Source organism: Solanum lycopersicum, chromosome 4, assembly GCF_036512215.1.
Source record: "Solanum lycopersicum chromosome 4, SLM_r2.1".
NCBI lineage: Eukaryota > Viridiplantae > Streptophyta > Magnoliopsida > Solanales > Solanaceae > Solanum > Solanum lycopersicum.
In genome coordinates this window covers 57,574,053-57,596,164 of record NC_090803.1, presented here as the reverse complement: position 1 = coordinate 57,596,164, position 22,112 = coordinate 57,574,053, and the positions used below count along the sequence as shown (strand labels likewise).

Sequence of the window (22,112 nt, the reverse complement as noted above, 5' to 3'; positions counted from 1 at the left end):
GAAAAAATTTTCTATATAAACCCCTTCCTTCTTCAGTTTTGGGGGTTAGCGATTTTGGGATTGAAAACTTTGGTTGGAGATTTGGGTTGGACGATTGAGCGAAAAAATTGGTTAGCAATTTTGGGATTGAAAACTTTGGTTGGAGATTTGGGTTGGGCGATTTTAGGTCGAAAAATCTCAGAGAGAAAAACTTAGGACAGTTTTCCTTTTCGAGAGAAATCTTTGGCTTATTCTTTTCGCTTCAGAAAGATAGAGAAGAAATAGGAGCGCAAAAGGGTAGCGAGCAAAACTTCGAAAGGGTCGGCTAACATTCTTGTTATTGGGAGGGCGTTCAAAACAGAGTTTCGCTTCCGTCTCGATAACGACCTCGCATTCTCGTTCTGGTACTGAGTTCGCGGTGAAAGTTCGTTGCTCATTGCTGCTCGTCCTCGTCTCGTTCGCTGCCCAGAAAGAGGTATGATTCGCTCCCTTTCCAATTTTTCTCTCCTCTGTTTGTTTGGTCGCGATGGTTGCTCAGCTGTTGTTGTTGTAAACGTGAGAAGTTATACCCCTGTTTGTTGGCTTAATCTGCAAGGCCTTGCGTAATGTTTATGTTGGTTTTTCTTTCGTTGGTTATTTGTGTTCTCTTTGAGTTCTTGAACGTGAGGTTCACTATAAATTTCTCTTATTAGTTTTGTTTGTTTCATTTACAAAATGTCGTCTTGCTTCTGTTTTTTCCCCTCCCCAACGTCTCATCGTAGTTAGTCTGTCGTTGATATATTGTGAAGAATTGAATTTTCTTGTCTCCCTATGCTTATTGTTTCGGTCGCTGGTTTATGTTGTGATTCGTATATGTGTAGAGGTGTTGGAATAGTAGTCTTCGATTACTACTAGGCATACCGTCTCATTTTGTTTTCTTATATTTTGTTTGTGCATGGAATTTTTCCTAAGGATGTTATCGGTTTTTTAACTTGGTTTTCGAGTCCTTGCATTTTGTATGTGTTGGCTCGTATATTTTTTAAATAAAAAATGAGTTTGAAAGAGCATGAGGGTTACAGTGTGGAGATATCTAATTGTCCAAATTTTCTCAAAGTAGCGGATATGTTCAGTTAGTTTATGAAAAAAAATATAATAAAAAATGTGCCACGGTCATTTATGTGCTTAATGCATTTGCCGTTTTCTGCCAAACTTAATTTGCTAAAATGTCTATATAGTTATTCATGAATTACTATTATCCTTATTTCTGAGATTGTCCACGTTTATCTTTTTTTTTTTGGTTTGTTTTTGGATATAATTATTGGTGTCAATTGCCTTCTCTTATCCAATCTATTTATTTATATGTTTATTTTGGCTTAAGGAATTAAGTTGTAATTTACTTAGTCACATTCGTCGTTTTGAAATCATCTTTATGACATGATTTAGAGATATTATTCTCAAATGCTAATTTTATTTTACTCCTCGTTGCATATAAAATCTGTCGGAGTTCGTCGTGAACTCACTCACCTCCTTGCAATTTGAGAGAGCCATGAAGGCTCGAAATTCCTTCATCGAGTCAACCATCAAGACGAACGAGCAAAGTTCGGAATCAGGAAGATTGAAGAACTTGAAGAAATTGATTAAAATTTCTTTATTTCAAATCTTATTTTGTCATGTCCTTGTGTTTTATTTTTCTTTTCTCGCATTTTATTTCGTATGCCTAGATTAGGACAAGTGGAAAAATGGGTCAAAATCCAAAAAACGGGTGGGTCCAAAACTCGGTCAAGGCGAACAGAACTCGAGTTTGGACCCAAATCTCTCTCTCCCTCTCTCTCTCTCTCTCTTTCTCTTGTCTCACTACTTGTTTATATTTTTATTTTTTTTGAATGCCGTTAGTTTAGGATTAGAAAACTCCAAACCCCATCGAACGTCTTTTGTTTTATCAAACTCAAATTAAAAATTTGAAACTTTGAAAGATAGATGTTTAAGTTTGGAAATCGCTTAGAGTTAAAGTTTTAACTTCAATGAAATATTCTAAAAAATTTGGAGAATTCGCACAAGAGTTTCTAATAAAAGTTCAACTTTAAGATTGCAAAAGTTAAAACAAAAATAGTCAAATAAGTTAATCGTCGGAAAACCGTGTTTAGCGGAGTATCTTAGGTGCCTTAAAAACCTTCCTAAGATACTAATAGGAATTCCGAACCCTTAAAATGTTTCAAAACAATTTTTTCTGTTTAAGTTGTTTTGGAAATGAGTTTTCTTAAAAAATTAAGTGGCGACTCCCAAAAGTCAAAAATATCTTCATATTAAAACAAACTCTTTTCGAAAATCACCTTTTTTCGATAAAACAGAAATGGCAACTCCGCTGGGGAGTGTTTGGAGGATTCTAACCTTAAGATTAACTTGATTGACTATTTGCGATAATTGTTTACTTGTTTAAATTGATTAAATACTTTAGTTTTCGAAAAATTGCATTTCATGGCATAACTTTCGCCAAACGGCAAATAGTTTGCATTAGGAAACGGAAGTTACGCGGCGTACCGCGACTTCTCTCAGATATACCCAAGAAATCATTTGGGAGTATCGATCAAATAGTCGGAATGCGGTCATCCGGCGTTGTTCGATAGCTCCACCCCGATGTTTGTCCGACTCGGGTAACTGTCTATTTGAAAACAACTCTAGAAAGCCTAAGGTAGAGTGAAACCAAAATCGAAAATAGCGCATTAGCCTAAGACGACCTGACACCCAAGGAGTGTCGGGCCCATTAGAAGACCACCTTGAGTCTAAAATGGCCCACGGCCTAATTGGACGCTCATGCTTATATGTTAAAATTTGAAGGATGTATACGGTGTTCGAGAAATATTTCAAAATGACGTATACATCCCTTAAATCGCTAAGCCCACCCTTGGCACAAAAGGGTCACATATCTGTTTAGAACGCGTAATATTTGTTTATGTGTTATAACTGCTTATGTGAATATGTTGTTTATCCGGAGATATTCTAGCTCACTCTTTTTCAAATACTTTTAGAACCCATAAGCATAAATATCAATTCACTATCAAAAGTGCGTCCAAATACTCATCGAGTCTTTAGTTTCCACAAAAAAAAAGCGTCCAAATACTTCATTTTTTTTAATACTACTCTAATATCCGAAAAGATTCAGCATTTCAAATCAAAAGAATTTTGAGAAATTTTGTCTTTTCGACTCTTACCAGGAAATTGGAGTTAGATCTCAATCAAAAATCAAAGTACGGTAATGAAAGATACCGTCAATTTTGTCTCGACTCAAGTCGACACTTTTATTTACTAAATCCCAAAGTCAAGTGGACAAATTCCTGTCTATTTAACCATTTCTTTATATTGGTGAGCAAGTTTATCTCCGAATAAAGCAACTCTTATGTGTTTACGCTATATGTGATATCTTGTATTATTTACCACCTTCAGGCACTAACATACTGGTCTTTTGAGTTTTTTCATTGACAGGTATTTAAAACTGATCTGTGTTGGTAAGTTGGTTTATCATCCGAGATCTAAGGCTCCTAAGATTCCTTCCCTGCAAATTTGCGAAAGGAAAAGACAGCAATGGGGGATAACAATGAGGAGATTGAGATTGATGATGTTGTCGTGGCTCAACCCGCCGCCGCTGATAAAAACGAATTGATTATGCAGTTGATGCAACAGATTACCGAAATGAGGGTCGAAATTCAAAGAATGCGAGATGGGTCTAATCCAGTTTCATCTTTCAACCCTCCAAGAGATGGAAGACCTCCACTCCCTCCCTCAAACGCGGAACAAGTTCAGAACATTCTCTCTAATCCCACTCAAAATCCTCCTACCATTGACTCAACTATCCCCAATCCCCGTCACGCCACCACATCGTATCAAGCACCACAACATCCACAAAATACTAACCTTCAAATCCTCCATCTCCCTCAAAACCAAAATACCGATCCTCAAAATTTCCCCCAAAATTATCAAGCCCCTCAAAATACCCAGAATCCCTCCATTGTTCCACCCATACCTCAAAAACTACTTTCCAAATCCCATTTTCAAATGAACCTTATGCCAACTGTTCCGAGCTTGATCACTATAAGGAACAAGAGAGAGAGTGGAGGTCAAAAGAAGAGGTAGTCAAGCTGAATATGAAAGAAGAGATCAGGAAAGCCATGAAGGAGTTGAACTATATTTCCGAAGTTGATGGATTGAGCTATAAGGACTTATGCATCCATCCGAATCTCGACCTTCCAGAAGGGTTCAAAGTGCCAAAGTTTGTCACTTTTAATGGAACAGGAAATCCTTTAGCACATCTGAAAGTTTATTGTGATCAACTTGTGGGAGTTGGCCAAAATGAAGCATTATTGATGCGTCTCTTCGGTCGAAGTCTAAGTGGAGAAGCTCTGGAGTGGCTTACATCACAGGAGCTGAAACAATGGAAAAGTTGGAATGCGCTCGCAAAGGATTTCACGGAAAGATTTGGACATAACGTAGAAGATGCTCCAGATCGCTACTACTTGGAGAAGATCAAACAGAAGTCTACAGAAAATTATCGAGAGTATGCTTTTCGTTGGAGAAAAGAGGCCGCAAGAGTTCAACCTCCAATGTCCGAACATGAGATCACTGAAATGTTCATTCGTACTCAAGAGCCTGAGTACTATGAAAGAATATTGTGTATGATGGGACAAAAGTTTGTCGAGATCGTCAAAGTGGGAGAAGCTTTGGAAGATGGTTTCAAGACTGGAAAGCTCACCAGATTTACCGTATTGCGATCTAACGAAAAATCTACTAGAATTACTGATATGGATAAATCAAAAGGAAAAGTGGAGGAGGTAGGTATGATCACGGCTACTCATATGAGGTCAGCTTCTCAAAGGAAATACCAAAACCGTAATGTCAATCAGGAAAAATTTCCTCGCCCAAAATTTAGGAAGGCTCCTAAGGTATTTACACCATTAAGGGAGTCTCAAACTCAACTTTATGAAAGGTTGAAAGCAATGGATATGCTCCATCCTATAGAAGGAAGACCAGCCAATCCTTTGGGGAAATTTTACAGAGCTGACCACAGATGTGCTTATCATGCAGGAGCCGTTGGACACGACATAGAGAATTGTTCAACTCTGAAGCACAAGATACAAAAAATGATCAACAACAACTTGGTCAATATTGAGGAAACCGCATGAATAGGTGTCAAATTGGATACTCAAGAGTGAGTACAAGACATTTCTGAACTGAGTCATTTGGAGATATTCATCATCAAAGGTCGAGAAGAAGAATGCCCAACATTGACCAAATTTTGCATATGAAGTTGTTACCTTTCTTTTGAAAATGTATCACATATTTCTTGTAACGAACTACGTCTGACCTGAATTCTCGAGAAACGAGATACGTAGGCGGCCTATGTCGGCTTCGGTCACCCCATTTACCCCTTTAATCATTTCTTTGAGTTGGAACTACGTTTGACTTGATTCCTGATTCAACGGGATACGTAGGCGCCACAACGGCTCGGTCATATACCCAGAAGATTTCCATTTCTCTCCATAATGGAAACTGGGACAGAATTTTGAGAGGATCTCAAAAATTCATTTGAAGTTGGACTTCTTTAACAAGTGAAAACAGAAGACCAAAATTCTACGGTTTGAACTACGTTCGACCTGATTTCTCAAGAATGAGATACGTAGGCGGCCTATGTCGGCCTCGGTCGTTTCTTTATCAAAATTTCTTATTTTGGTTAACCGTTGAGAGGGGAACTACGTTTGACCTGATTCCTACTCCAATGGGATACGTAGGCGCCACAACGGCTCGGTCATATACCCAGTAAGATTTCCATTTCTCTTCATAATTGAAACTGGGACAGAATTTTTGAGAGGATCTCAAAAATTCATTTGAAGTTGGACTTCTTTAACAAGTCAAAACAGAAGACCAAAATTCGACGGAGTTAGCCTTGGGTGGATCTCAAAAACTACGACAATCTAGTTTGCAACTGGGATAGAATTTTTGAGATGATCTCAAAAATTCCACCAATGTCATTTGTTACTTATTGAGGTAAATTGGGAAAAATTTTGAGAATGGGCCTCAAAATTCCAGAATGAGCAACCTCAGAGTTAACAGCGCAAGTTATGAGAGTTCTTATATATTGTAGACTGGTACAAATTTTGAGGAGGGTCCTAAAAAAAATTCCATCAAATATCTCATATAAAGGACAGGCGAGCGTGTAAGCCAACTGCAAGAAGGAGCATGGAGACAAGACCAACACAGATCAGTCCTTCAAACTAAGAATTTTTCTTTGGATGCAAGAACATTGAAGTCACAAAATGGCTATACAAAGTTATCATGAATGACAAAGGGAGTCACTTGCACCCATCGTGGACTCATCAGCGAAACCTAGAAAATCTTCAATCTCATTTTATCTCTATTGCTTTATATTGCCTCAAGTGATAAACAAGTTCCTTTTTATCTTGCAGGAATATTGAGGCCGAACACTGATAGATTCTTCCAAGTTGCAAGAAACAAGGTGCAGGAGGATTACTAGTTATCAGTCATGATCAAAGTTACCGTTGGACTCATCATAGCCTAATCTGGATAAGCCAAGTGACTCAATCTAGTTCCTCAATTTTACTTTTATTCATTACTTCATCATCGATACTAATGTTTGGTGTCGAGCTTTGCAGGTGATAGTATGGGTAAAGCCAGAGTCGTATATTGAAGCGACATCATTTTGAAGATGGTCAAAGTGACACTAACTTAGAAGTGTTGCAAGAGATTTTGCCGAATTCATCACATCAGAAAGATGATGGTGACCGATATCTCCTTGACAGTCAAAATTATCGAATTGTTACAAGTTTTCGATAAATGATTAAAAATGACTGCAACAAACTCAAATTCTGTTGAGTTTGTCAAGGAAGTGTCTTTTTTTTTCATGTGAATGAATTAAGTCATTCACCTCGATAATTCTTTCTTTTAAAGAACAGAATCATAGTCGCGACGTGCATAAACGTCGATTTAGTATGTTTGTCACGTAGTAATTTCGGCGTACTTTGCTTCTTGAATATGTCAGAGTCATAATTCTTATTTGTTGGGTATCCACCCCATAAGTGGATTATGTGTTTTGATCGGCCAATCAAAGACTTTAGCATATGGTTTGTTGGGTGATCCACCCCATAAGTGGTTCGTATATATGTTTTTCCATTTCAGGTTTATATTTTTGAATCATATGGAATATTATCGAGCACCCACCTCGTTACAGTTGGAATATTATCGAGCCATCCACCTCGTTACAGTTGGAATATTATCGAGCCATCCACCTCGTTACAGTTGGAATATTATCGAGTCATCCACCTCGTTATAGTTGGAATATTATCGAGCCATCCACCTCGTTACAGTTGGAATATTATCGAGCATCCACCTCGTTGCAGTTGGAATATTATCGAGCATCCACCTCGTTACAGTTGGAATATTATCGAGCCGTCCACCTCGTTACAGTTAGAATATTATCGAGCCATCCACCTCGTTACAGTTGGAATATTATCGAGCCATCCACCTCATTATAGTTGGAATATTATCGAGCCATCCACCTCGTTACAGTTGGAATATTATCGAACATCCACCTCGTTGCAGTTGGAATATTATCGAGCATCCACCTCGTTACAGTTGGAATATTATCGAGCCGTCCACCTCATTACAGTTGGAATATTATCGAGCCATCCACCTCGTTACAGTTGGAATATTATCGAGCATCCACCTCGTTACAGTTGGAATATTATCGAGCATCCACCTCGTTACAGTTGGAATATTATCGAGCCGTCCACCTCGTTACAGTTGGAATATTATCGAGCCGTCCACCTCGTTACAGTTGGAATATTATCGAGCCATCCACCTGATTACAGTTGGAATATTATCGAGCCGTCCACCTCGTTACAGTTGGAATATTATCGAGCCATCCACCTCGTTACAGTTGGAATATTATCGAGCATCCACCTCGTTACAGTTGGAATATTATCGAGCCGTCCACCTCGTTACAGTTGGAATATTATCGAGCATCCACCTTGTTACAGTTGGAATATTATCGAGCATCCACCTCGTTACAGTTGGAATATTATCGAGCCATCCACCTCGTTACAGTTTGAATATTATCGAGCATCCACCTCGTTACAGTTGGATAATTATTGAGCTAGCTAGCTCGTTACGGAGATGACTCCGAAGAGGAGAAAACTATCCCAAAATCAAGGGTTTTCCCAGAAGCAAGAGGCATTATGTCACTTATGTCAAAGACTTGGGAACGTGGTTTGTTTATTTCAAGCAATTCCCAACAATGTGAAATTCAGGAAAGGTGTCTAGCCAGATTCAAAGGCGAATCAAACAGGAATCTCAGCGAAGATTTCACGATTTCCATAAAGGACGCTATTTGCATTACATTATCAAGGCAAGATAATTATTGTCAATCAAGACAGCGCATTACCCCAGAAGAGATAGTTATTTTGTTGTTATCGATCAACTCGATATATTATCTGGAGGTCGTCTTGCCGTTATTACTAACACAGACGATATAAATATCCATGCATCGCGGAGAATCATGCATTGGGGAAATCATGCATAGCGAGAAATCATGCATTGCAGAAAGTCATGCATCGCGAAAAATCATGCATTGCGAGTTTGGAATTTATGCACGACGAGAAGATTTCATGCCTCGTCAAATTTATATATCGCGAGAAGGCTTTATACCTCACTGGAATTTATGCACGACGAGAAGATTTCATGCCTCGTCAAATTTGTATACCGCAAGAAGGCTTTATACCTCGTTAGAATTAGCGCATCACGAGAAGATTTCATGCCTCGTCAAAATTTATGCATCACGAGAAGAATCCATGCCTCATTGAGTTTTGCACATCACGAGAGGATTTCATTCCTCGCTGAAAGTTATGCATCATGAGAAGATTCATATCTCGCGGAAATTTACGTATCGCGGGAAGATATTCATGCCCCGCAAGAGGACATACACGGATAAAGAAAGGGAAACTGTGTATCCCAAGAGCAACATTTATCCGTCGACCTCAACTACATCTTTTATTTTGATAAAAAATAAGCATCAAGAAGAGCATCGAAGATGACGACAAAAGAGACATCAATATCGCATCAATATTTACTTTTTTATTTCGACGTCAAGTATAGAGTACATTGAAGATTATATTGCAAAACACAAGGCATAAGCTTTATTTGTTGGACGCCAGACCGATCGAGTCGACGTCGATTTGAGGAGAACAATGAAGTGTCGACACGGTAAAAAGACACTGTCTCCCATCCTAATTGCATTTTTAAACTGACGAGTTTTATCTCAGTCTTTGTCGAGAGCATCCAAAAGGATGAATTCTCCAAAAAACCACAGGTGCGGATGACATCAATAAGGATGCAGCACAACGTGGAACCTTTCTTAGCAGCGAACTGGGACACAGTCCAGAGAGGAATGTCAAACTCTTAGGGCGCGAGCAGAGGAGCGACTTCCACCACAATCGAACCACCCTTTCGAAGCATGCGGGTTTTTCTTTAGTTCTGTCAGTTTCAGTCTCGCATCCGAAAGTTTCGATTTATCGGAGGAAAGTTTCCAATCTGAGTGACAAATGCGCCAAGAGCTTTGGAAATTATGTCCGTGTAAGTTCTCAATTACGGGTGTGAAGCGCGCCACATTAATGTCTAAAGAGGTTACAAGCCTCCTTTTCATACTCGTTAATTTGTCACTTGTCCAGAACCAAAGGTTATCTAGCATAATAGATTTCCTTTTCCACCGATCGAGTCAAACTACACACAGCCTGATCCCAAAAGTTTAAGGGTATGTAGGCGGATTCAATGTTGAAAACTCGGTTGTATTCCAACATTCGCTTTCGAATTCTATTCTCGAGCATTTCTATACCTTCATAATCCGGTATCGAAGTGACTTTTGATTTTTTCAAAATCATGCGGTAAATCAAGCTTATCGAACTACAAGTGGCCTGAATTCTCATATAGCCTGAGATATGTAGGAGACCCGTTTTCAAGGGTTCAGCTATAATTCCTAAACTCTTTGTCGAATTCTTCCTTTAGAAAGCGAATGGGGTCGGTCAAAATTGGCTTGGTCAATTTCATTTTCCTCGAATTGCTTGCATCAACCCGAGTAAAATGAGGGACAGTTGTTGACACCCAATTTTTGACCCGCTCCGGTATGATTTAATTAGCGAGCTTCATGAGTTTTCCAAATCACTTAAAATTGATTAGTTTTATAATTTTGCGAAAATATAACGATACAATGTTTACATAATTGTGTATATAGCTGGTATATCTTGTGTATATTCGAAATCAGCCCATCTTTTAATCCAGGCCCAACTCTCCCATTCCCAATCAATCTCCCAGGCCGACCAATTCTGACCCAACCCGTTTCCCCCGACCCGACCCAACACCTAACACCCAACCCAATAACCCATTCCCCCTTCCTTCATCCCCCCCTTCCTCACGTCCTTTTCCCAAAAAACGCAGACCCAACGAAAAAAAAGAAACCCAGAAATCAAATCCACACCCCCTCACGCTCTCTCACCCGTCTCTCCCCACGCGACCCCTTCCCCCCACGCGTTCTCGTCTTCCCCACGCGTTCTCGTCTCCCCACGCAAGCTTCCCCCTCGTCAGTACGATTCCCATAAAACAGCAGTGCACCTGCGTATTTGCAGCAGAAAAGCTGCGAATCCCGTCCTTGTAGCGTGGGATCGTTCCACGTAGCTCGCAAGGACGTCGAGTTGATCTCGTCCATCCACCTCGTCTCACTTTCCGTTGAGATTTTGGCATCAAAAAGGGGATATTCCTCAGCTTGGGAGTTTTTGAATTTGAAATTCAAATTTGGGCGGAATAAAGCCATCTTTCAGGATTCCCTTTCGGATATCCGAAAAAAATTTCTATATAAACCCCTTCCTTCTTCAATTTTGGGGGTTAGCGATTTTGGGATTGAAATCTTTGGTTGGAGATTTGGGTTGGACGATTGAGCGAAAAAATTGGTTAGCAATTTTGGGATTGAAAACTTTGGTTGGAGATTTGGGTTGGGCGATTTTAGGTCGAAAAATCTCAGAGAGAAAAACTTAGGACAGTTTTCCTTTTCGAGAGAAATCTTTGGCTTATTCTTTTCGCTTCAGAAAGATAGAGAAGAAATAGGAGCGCAAAAGGGTAGCGAGCAAAACTTCGAAAGGGTCGGCTAACATTCTTGTTATTGGGAGGGCGTTCAAAACAGAGTTTCGCTTCCGTCTCGATAACGACCTCGCATTCTCGTTCTGGTACTGAGTTCGCGGTGAAAGTTCGTTGCTCATTGCTGCTCGTCCTCGTCTCGTTCGCTGCCCAGAAAGAGGTATGATTCGCTCCCTTTCCAATTTTTCTCTCCTCTGTTTGTTTGGTCGCGATGGTTGCTAGCTGTTGTTGTTGTAAAAGTGAGAAGTTATACCCCTGTTTGTTGGCTTAATCTGCAAGGTCTTGCGTAATGTTTATGTTGGTTTTTCTTTCGTTGGTTATTTGTGTTCTCTTTGAGTTCTTGAACGTGAGGTTCACTATAAATTTCTCTTATTAGTTTTGTTTGTTTCATTTACAAAATGTCGTCTTGCTTCTGTTTTTTCCCCTCCCCAACGTCTCATCGTAGTTAGTCTGTCGTTGATATATTGTGAAGAATTGAATTTTCTTGTCTCCCTATGCTTATTGTTTCGGTCGCTGGTTTATGTTGTGATTCGTATATGTGTAGAGGTGTTGGAATAGTAGTCTTCGATTACTACTAGGCATACCGTCTCATTTTGTTTTCTTATATTTTGTTTGTGCATGGAATTTTTCCTAAGGATGTTATCGGTTCTTTAACTTGGTTTTTGAGTCCTTGCATTTTGTATGTGTTGGCTCGTATATTTTTTAAATAAAAAATGAGTTTGAAAGAGCATGAGGGTTACAGTGTGGAGATATCTAATTGTCCAAATTTTCTCAAAGTAGCGGATATGTTCAGTCAGTTTATGAAAAAAAATATAATAAAAAATATGCCACGGTCATTTATGTGCTTAATGCATTTGCCGTTTTCTGCCAAACTTAATTTGCTAAAATGTCTATATAGTTATTCATGAATTACTATTATCCTTATTTCTGAGATTGTCCACGTTTATCTTTTTTTTTTTTGGTTTGTTTTTGGATATAATTATTGGTGTCAATTGCCTTCTCTTATCCAATCTATTTATTTATATGTTTATTTTGGCTTAAGGAATTAAGTTGTAATTTACTTAGTCACATTCGTCGTTTTGAAATCATCTTTATGACATGATTTAGAGATATTATTCTCAAATGCTAATTTTATTTTACTCCTCGTTGCATATAAAATCTGTCGGAGTTCGTCGTGAACTCACTCACCTCCTGGCAATTTGAGAGAGCCATGAAGGCTCGAAATTCCTTCATCGAGTCAACCATCAAGACGAACGAGCAAAGTTCGGAATCAGGAAGATTGAAGAACTTGAAGAAATTGATTAAAATTTCTTTATTTCAAATCTTATTTTGTCATGTCCTTGTGTTTTATTTTTCTTTTCTCGCATTTTATTTCGTATGCCTAGATTAGGACAAGTGGAAAAATGGGTCAAAATCCAAAAAACGGGTGGGTCCAAAACTCGGTCAAGGCGAACAGAACTCGAGTTTGGACCCAAATCTCTCTCTCCCTCTCTCTCTCTCTCTCTCTCTCTTTCTCTTGTCTCACTACTTGTTTATATTTTTATTTTTTTTGAATGCCGTTAGTTTAGGATTAGAAAACTCCAAACCCCATCGAACGTCTTTTGTTTTATCAAACTCAAATTAAAAATTTGAAACTTTGAAAGATAGATGTTTAAGTTTGGAAATCGCTTAGAGTTAAAGTTTTAACTTCAATGAAATATTCTAAAAAATTTGGAGAATTCGCACAAGAGTTTCTAATAAAAGTTCAACTTTAAGATTGCAAAAGTTAAAACAAAAATAGTCAAATAAGTTAATCGTCGGAAAACCGTGTTTAGCGGAGTATCTTAGGTGCCTTAAAAACCTTCCTAAGATACTAATAGGAATCCCGAACCCTTAAAATGTTTCAAAACAATTTTTTCTGTTTAAGTTGTTTTGGAAATGAGTTTTCTTGATTTTTCTTAAAAAATTAAGTGGCGACTCCCAAAAGTCAAAAATATCTTCATATTAAAACAAACTCTTTTCGAAAATCACCTTTTTTCGATAAAACAACCACTATTTCTTATCGATTCATATTAGTTTCAACATCTTTTAAATTTATGGATAGTTCATTATTTCCTTGAGTTTCAAGTTCATTGATTCTTTCATGAATATCAGACTTATTCAAATTTTGAACTTCCATATGAGATTCTTTCATAGTGTCATCTTGACATTTAATCTTTCTTTTTCTAGGATTTTGATCCTTAGACCCCAATGGTCTACCACGCTTTAGGTGTGTTTTTGACTCATTGGCTATGACACTAATAGATGGTCCTTTAGGGACATCAATTCGAATTGGGACATTCTCTGCAGGAATATGTGATTTAGTAATCCTTTTCAAATCTGTAAATGCGTCTGGCATTTGATTTGCAATTTTCTGCAGATGAATAATCTTTTGTACTTCTTGTTCGCAAGTAGAAGAATATGGATCAAGATGAGACAATGATAAATTTTTCCACAAAACTTCTCGTTTCATTTCACTATTCTCTCCCCCTAATTTTGGGAAAACTGTCTCATCAAACCGACAATCTGCAAATCTAGCAGTAAACATGTCTCCAGTCAATGGTTCAAGATAGCGTATAATGGAGGGTGACTCAAACCCAACATATATTCCTAACCTTCTTTGAGAGCCCATCTTAGTGCGGTTTGGTGGTGCCACAGGCACATATACAGCACTTTCAAAAATTCTTAGATGGGATATATTAGGTTCTTGACCCATAACCAATTGCAATGGAGAAACCTTATGATAACTTGTCGGTCTGAGACGAATAAGTGTTGCAGCATGCAAAATTGCATGTCCCCACACAGAAGTGGGCAACTTAGTTTTCATAAGCAATGGTCTTGCTATTAATTGCAAACGTTTAATTAATGATTCAGCGAGACCATTCTGAGTATGAACATGAGCAACGGAGTGTTCAACTCTTATCCCAATTGCTAAACAATAATCATTAAATGATTGGGATAAAAACTCTGCAGCATTATCAAGACGAATGGACTTAATCTGATTATCAGGAAAGTGTACCCTTAACCTTATTATTTGTGCCAATAATTTTTGCAAATGCCAAGTTACGAGATGACAATAGGCACACATGAGACCATCTAGAAGACGCATCTATTAGAACCATAAAATATCTAAATGACCCACTAGGTGGGTGAATAGGTCCACAAATATCCCCATGTATACGTTCCAAGAACGCAGGGGACTCAATCTTAACTTTCATTGGTGGTGGTCTCACAATTAACTTGCCTTGATAACAAGCAGTACAAGAAAATTCACCATTTAAAAGAACTTTTAGGTCTTTTAGTGGATGTCCATTTAAATTTCTATAATTCGTCTCATCATTATTGACCCAGGATGTCCTAGACGATCATGCCAAAGTACAAATGTATTGGAATCAGTAAACTTCTTATTTACTATACAATGTGCCTCAATTGCACTAATTTTTGTCCAATACAAGCCAGAAGATAAAGTATGGAACTTTTCTATAACACATGTCTGCCCAGAGACATACTTGGTGATACCAAGATATTCAAGATTTATTTCATCCATTGATTGGATATGATAACCATTTTCACGGATATCTTTAAAACTCAACAAGTTTCTCTTAGATTTTGGAGAAAACATAGCATTATTAATGAGTTTAGTTCCCTTGGGCAAAATTACAATGGCTCTTCCAAAGCCCTCAATCATATTAGTACTACCAAAAATTGTAGTAAAATTTATTTTTCCCATACTTAAATGAGAAAAATATTTCTTATTTTTGAATATCGTATGTGTTGTACAAGAATCAATCAAACAAATATCTTCATATTTCGATAATATGTTCTTAGAATTATCCATATCTTTATTAATTCTTCAAATCTAACCTTCACTTTTGAGAAATTAGAGTCTCGTGTTGATAACGTGTTATAAAACTATTAAATAAGAAAAAGAAGCTAGAGAGAAAAGAAGAGAAGACTTGTTATTTCTCTTGATGAATTTACAATGAAGAGGAGCACTCTATTTATAGGGGAAATCTAACTTGATCCCCAAGTAGGAGGACTCTTTAATCATATCCTAAAAAGGACTCCACATGATAGACATTCACTATAGAAATACTTTATAACAGAATCGATTATATTCACATTGCACGATTTTGTTATTATTAAGAAGGTCAAATATGGAAATTGAAATTCTTGATGGCAATAGGATGATGAGATGCACAATTATGTTCCAAAAAAAAAACATTTGGAACTAACACAAATTATCAATTTAATAAGTGTTTGACTTCAAGAGCATCAAAAGATACTAATTAACTCACCATTAAGAGAAAGGGAAAAAAATGAAAAAGAGAATCTAAACGTTTTCTTTTCAGATCTAATTAAGTCGCTCTATAACAATTATATTTTATAACAAAAAATTAGTATAATAATCATGTTACTATATTGTATGTTATTTATAATAATATTTATTATAATAATCAAAACTATTATCGAGATAAATAATATTGTTATAAGATATTTAACTATATTTGGTATATGAAATTTTGATCTGGTTGATTTGATCCAACAATAAAAATAACAATAATATATTAGTGCAATTTTTATAAGTAAAATTTGGTAAAAATAAAATGTGTATAAATTTTATATTTATTTTTATAAAATAAAGAAATTATTTCATATAAACACTTATAGTTTAAGAGAAATGCAATCAAAGTATTGAAATTGAAATTAGGAAACATATTATGACAAAATAGCAAGATGAGAAAGCAAATTAAATGAAGCAAACAAATTGTACAAATTGAAGAGAAAAGATACCATGTGAATACTAACATTTTAAAAGTTATAATTTATGCAAAGTCATACTAATTAATTAAAAGTTAAAACCATAAATTAAGATAAAACATATTATATTTTTACTAGTTAACACCTTGCTATTTAGGTGTTAGCCACCTGGTCCAGTTCTTATTAGGGAAGTTTGTATCTGATGTGGGGCCTACTCACACACCTTTTTTAATTATCCATTGATAACAACATAACAACCTCACTAAGTACTTAGCATGTACTGTCACTGTACTAAAACTCATAAAATTTGTTCCCTCTTATTGGTTAATTAATTAATTAAACTATATACTAGTACCATTAATCTAAACAATTATTTCAATCAAGGTTGTGGTGGAGTGGAACACTACAACAAAAATAATTTTAGTAGCATTAAACATTAACACTAATAAATAGTATTAACGTCTTTATCGGCATTAATTAAGTGTCGTTAGAACCAATATCGCTAAAGACTTTAGGGACATATGTAAAGAGTGACAATTGCCGTTAAAAATACATATTTAGCGACAATTAAGAATTAAATGCCGCTAATGGTCATTTTTGTTGTAGTGGAATGTGAATAAGTACTCCTTCTCGAGTTCAAAGTCTTCTCGATATGAAATTATCTTAATTAGGAAGCGTTCTATCCTTAATGCGGAACCTTCTGAGTGTTATTCAAACTCCAATACAGATACATACAATATCGAGTGACAATTTTAAGAAAATGGTATCTCATGAAATTGTTCATTTGTCAGGTTTCATAATTGGTAAGATTTCTTCAGAAAACGGTATGAATCATGTATTTGAACAATGCAGTGGCGTACGCAGAATTTTTCATAAACGGTGTCACCTTTTAAAATGAGAAAAAAAATATGAATCATACTTTTTTTTTTAAAAAAAAAAAAAGAAAAGCCACAAACAAAACACAATTCATGTATATTGTTATAATTTTTCCTACAAAAATAAAATAAAAGATAAAATATAATTTTTTTCATGAGTTTTTTTTTTTTGAAAAAAATTCGAAGTAATTTCCTTGATGATATTATACTAAATTTTTGTTTATACAAATAAAATATCAAATAATTACTAAGCAAAGAAGGTCAAAGAAAAGAAAAACATGACTATGTAAGATTGAACACGCACGCAGCCTATGTTTCAGCAGAAAATGATCTAAGCTATGTGTTTCTATTGTTCAAACGATGTCTTTTATGTTTCATTTTATTTTGCTATTTTTTCCGGCGAAGCAGTATCACGTGACACCCCTTCTCCCTTCCTAAATCTGCTCTGAACAATGTATCAATGAAAGATAAAACAAATGAATGGCTTCTTAATTTCCTAAAAAATAGTAATTATGAAGCAAAATTTATGATAAAATTGACAAATAAAAAGTTGTTCTACGAGTCAACCTAGATTAGAACTTTGTTTCTTTAATTTTGCAATACAACAATATCTTATGTGTCTAGATGGGGTGCACATTTGTTTGCATCAAATAAATTCAAAATTAATTTTGCAAATTCATCATTAATCTACTTATAATTTGGTCCATAATTCATCATCTAATTTCCTTTATATAGAATCATTTTTCCTACCTAAGTGACAGGCCCCTTTACTTTCTCACAATCAAATTAATGCATTATTGTACCTTTAAAAATATGAGGACAGATATGCTTTAAGTCAACTATATCTTTAAATATGATTTTATTATATGTTTTTAAGTCAGCTATATATTTAAAAATATCAGAATAAATGTGTTTTAAGTCAGCTATATATTTAAAAATATAAGAATAAATGTGTTTTAAGTCAGCTTATATATAGTTCGTGTTTGGCATGAAATTAAACGGCTCACTTCCTAGCTAATCAATCATTGCATGTTTATAATTTCATTAATTAATAGATCAAGTTTTTTTTTTGTCTACTACAAATTAAATCAGGTAATTAGGACCTAATTACTGTTATTATTAATTGCTAATTGATAAGTGGGTTTGAATTTTGCATAGGTCAACCCAAGGGGAACAATTACAGCTATATATGTAATATTTAGTGTTAGATCACTCTCTTATCTGATCAACAACATATATAATATAAATTAATACTTAATACGTTAATTAAACAGCAATTATTATGAATATTTAAAATTAATAAATTAAAATAATCAAAATTAAACAAATAAATATTCTTTAGATTCATGAATCCAAGCAAAGAGGTCTAATTTTTTCTTAATAATATTTGTTAGTGGACGTACGAAAGAGGAATATATTTTTTTGTTATATTTTTTCGTCTGAATTAACAACAAAGCATATCGAGGAATCTTAGATTTGGGCGGTGGGTCTCATCATATTGTCACTATTATGCTCATTTTATTAGACTCATATTAATTTGATTTTATCTTTTATAAATTGTATTATTTTATTTTTTATTGATTATATGATTTTTTTAATTTATTTTTATTTGTTTAGTATTAACTTGTAATATCTTTAAAAATAATAAATGTAATAATAATTTTCTTCTACGATTTTTTATTCTAATAAATTCAATAATTTGAAAATGACTAAATGAATAAATAACTGTTAAAAATTTAAATTAGATAAGTATTTTTTAGATAGTTATTTAATGATAAAGAATAAAAAAGTATTGAAAGGAAATATAATAATGCTTTTCCTTCATTTACTAAAGAGACCAAATAAAAAGAAAATTATCTTTAATATAAGAACTAGGTAAAATAAAATAGAGCGCATTATAATATAATGTTTAAATTTGAAATGCAAAGCTCAATTAATGTCCTGCAATTTACGAGGTATATTTTAAACAATGTAGTAATTGACTAATAATCCACTTAATTTGTTGCCAGTATTTCTTTTTTAATTCAATATTTTACCACTAGCATTATTTGTTTTTGAAAGTAAATTAATCACTTACGATTGAAAGATATTTTCCAAAAAGTTCTTGCTCAAATTTGAATTTACTAAGCAAGAGCTACTTTGACCTATTCAATATTTGTCAAATCCCAATAAAATGAATTTCTAACACTTCTCGTCATGGTATAAAATTAATAAATTTTTCGAAATTCAAAAATGTATTACTCTCCTGTCACGTTTTGACTTCGTCTCATATTAGTTATTTATATATGTGAAAATAATTAATTTAATTATCTGTTAATATAAATAATTGATTAATTAAAAAAATTATTTACACTTTGAATTAATTATATTTGAAAGTATAACTAAGTTTGTAAAGTTTCAAAAAAATATTTTACGAAGTTATAAATTAATAAATTTATCTTTCTTATGTACAAATTTTTAAGGGACGTATTATAAAGAGAGAAAAAGTCAACTAATATGAAAAAATGGATTAATTGAAACCCCCTCCACCCAAAAAAAAAATAAAAATTTACCCATATCTTTAATGACTATATTTCTTTTTAAGAATAGTCTAAGAAGAAGCAAATTATAAAAATTACCACATATATTTAATGAATTAATTTTTAAAGAGGGATCTAACATTTCAAAAATTTATTTATGTCGATGAAAGAAAGTAATATTTTTTCTTTTAATATTTTTCTTAAAAGACATGTAAAAAATAAAACAGAATAAATAATTTTTTTTTAAGAAAAACGTAAAAGTGGAGGGAGTACAACAATTATAATAGTTTAATTGAAAAAACAATAAATAAAGTATAGAACTCCTAAAAACTCTCTGATATTGATTTGTTTGACCTTATCCATTTATGTTGCTGTTGGGAAACATCAAACCATAATAATAATTGATGAACTTCTGTTTTTCAATTATGAGATTTGCTCTTTGCCTATTTCATATTAGAAGAAATTCACATGATATGCTTCCTGCAACAATAAAGCATCATAATTTTAATTCCTCATATATATATATATATATATATATATATATATATATATGAATGAGGACAATAAAGGGTCGATACATTCTTCAATCTTGAAATATTATATTATTTAATCCTCAATAAGCAAATAATGTCTTTAATTATTGCTCTTTAAATAGTTTCAACATTCAATTTGTATTTGCCATATTAAGTATATCTAATTATTTAATTTTACAAGTAAAAAAGTTTTTTTATTTCTCCATTTGATTTACTAATTTACATCGTTGTTATTTATTGTATGTATGAGAGGTATGATTTATGACTAAGCTATATAAGGAATTAACATTTTACAATCAAATTGCTTTTACGTAATTTGTCTAGATGCATATTTATCGTGTTTAAATTGTTTTGTTTTTTTATGACCAAAGGCATATTCATAGCTTTTAAATGTTAAGTTTGACAAGTGACCTTATCATAAATTATGGACCAATATAGCCCATTCCCATTATATTTGAATCATATAAGATAGGCTAGTCGCAAGGTATATTAAGAAAAATAAGTTTCAGAGGCATATTTAAAATGAATGTTATCATCGATAAATATATATAAAATGAATAATATAATAGTCGTGAGTGGTAACCAAAGATAAAGGAGTACATGTGACGTTTTATGTGTATTTCACATAGGAAAAGACAAAGAAATTTACAGTAATATATAAAAATATAAAAAATTTACATAATATCAACTTTTTAAAACTAATGTGTTATAAGTTTGAAATATGACTAGTGCCACTAAGTTTGAAGATTAATCATATGCTGGAGTTCATAGCATTAATTACCCTCATCCTCTTCTAATTAACAAATTAATTACAACGTTGGGTGAAAAGTCAAAAAAATAAAATAAAATACTCATGTTATAAATTTCGACAGCCATTTTATTTAAATGTTATAATTCTCAGGGATGTATATGTCTTTAATGATTTTTAGAAAGTGTATCCGATTAGGATAATCTGAAAGGAAAAGGTTTCTTATACAAAAATAGTATATAACTACTTATTACATAATATAATAATATAAGAATGTGTCGTATTTTAGTGGACGCAAAATATTTAAAAAATTATTTATTATTTAAAATATAACAGAAAATACTGTTTAAATTGGGGAAAATTATATGAAATATCAAATTATTAAATTAAGTTAAAATGTTATATTCATAGTTTATTTTATCTGAAATTCGCAGCAAACATTTTATATTTTTTGTCATCCTATCTGTACATCAAAATATACAAATAGACCGACATACAAATGTAGAACCTATTTGTGTACCGAAATATATAAATGCAGGACTCATTTATATACCAAATATATAAATAGATCGAAATATAAAAACTCATTTATATACCAAGTATAACAATTGCAGGCTCCATTTATATACCAAAATGTACAAACAGATCGAAATATACAAATACAAAACCATATGTATATCGATGCAGGACCTATTTATATATCGAAATATACAAATAAATCAAAACATTTATTAGGTTTTGCTAAATCTCAAAATTTACTCAAATTATAGTATCATACCTCCAATGGTATACTTAAGTCTTGAATTCTCTCAGTCATTCAAATATATAGAATATTTTATATTTCTTTCATTTTAAAATAATATCATTATAACTCATTTCATATCGAAGAAAGATAAAATATTATCAAGAAGAACTGATATGAGTGATTATCAACCATTTTAGTAAGATAAACAAATATTTATAATTAAATATATAAATATCTTATTGACTAAAAAAATTGAATCAAGACCTTAAAAGTATATTTTCTTTTAGCTAAAGCAACAACTATTTTAAAACCGAAAAACTCCCTATTAGTATATAATGATTATTATCCCTATCACCAGTACAAGTTATAAATTTTATAAATCTAAGATATCATAAGTCAATAGAACCAAATATTTCCCATTTTTCCATACAAAAAATACTATGACTTTTATCCCATTTCAAGTTTCCTAACAGATGGTTCTACCCTAGATTCTCGTGCCATTATCATTTATTTATTTTACTTTTAAAAAGAAGTTCAATTAATGATTATATTATTTAATTTGGAAATTTTCCTTCTTATTGAGTAGTTCTAACCCATTACTCAAAGGGGTAACACGAAATTATACTTTATTCTAATACGATTAATGACAACTTCAATGTCAATTAATGAAAGAAATGAGAGAGTATCATTTTTTTTTCAGCTCCTTTCAATATTTATTTTGAATCTTAAATTATAATATAAATATACTCCCTCCCTTCCTATATTATT

The 22,112-nt window shown here is 33.7% G+C and overlaps 1 protein-coding gene across 1 annotated transcript; it reads left to right on the top strand.

The window, feature by feature from the left end:
- Positions 1–4,097: 4,097 nt before the first annotated feature.
- On the top strand, positions 4,098–5,132 carry LOC101246920 (uncharacterized). Its single transcript, XM_004237717.1, has one exon. It carries the CDS (start codon positions 4,098–4,100, stop codon positions 5,130–5,132), a length of 1,035 nt encoding a protein of 344 aa, XP_004237765.1.
- Positions 5,133–22,112: the final 16,980 nt, after the last annotated feature.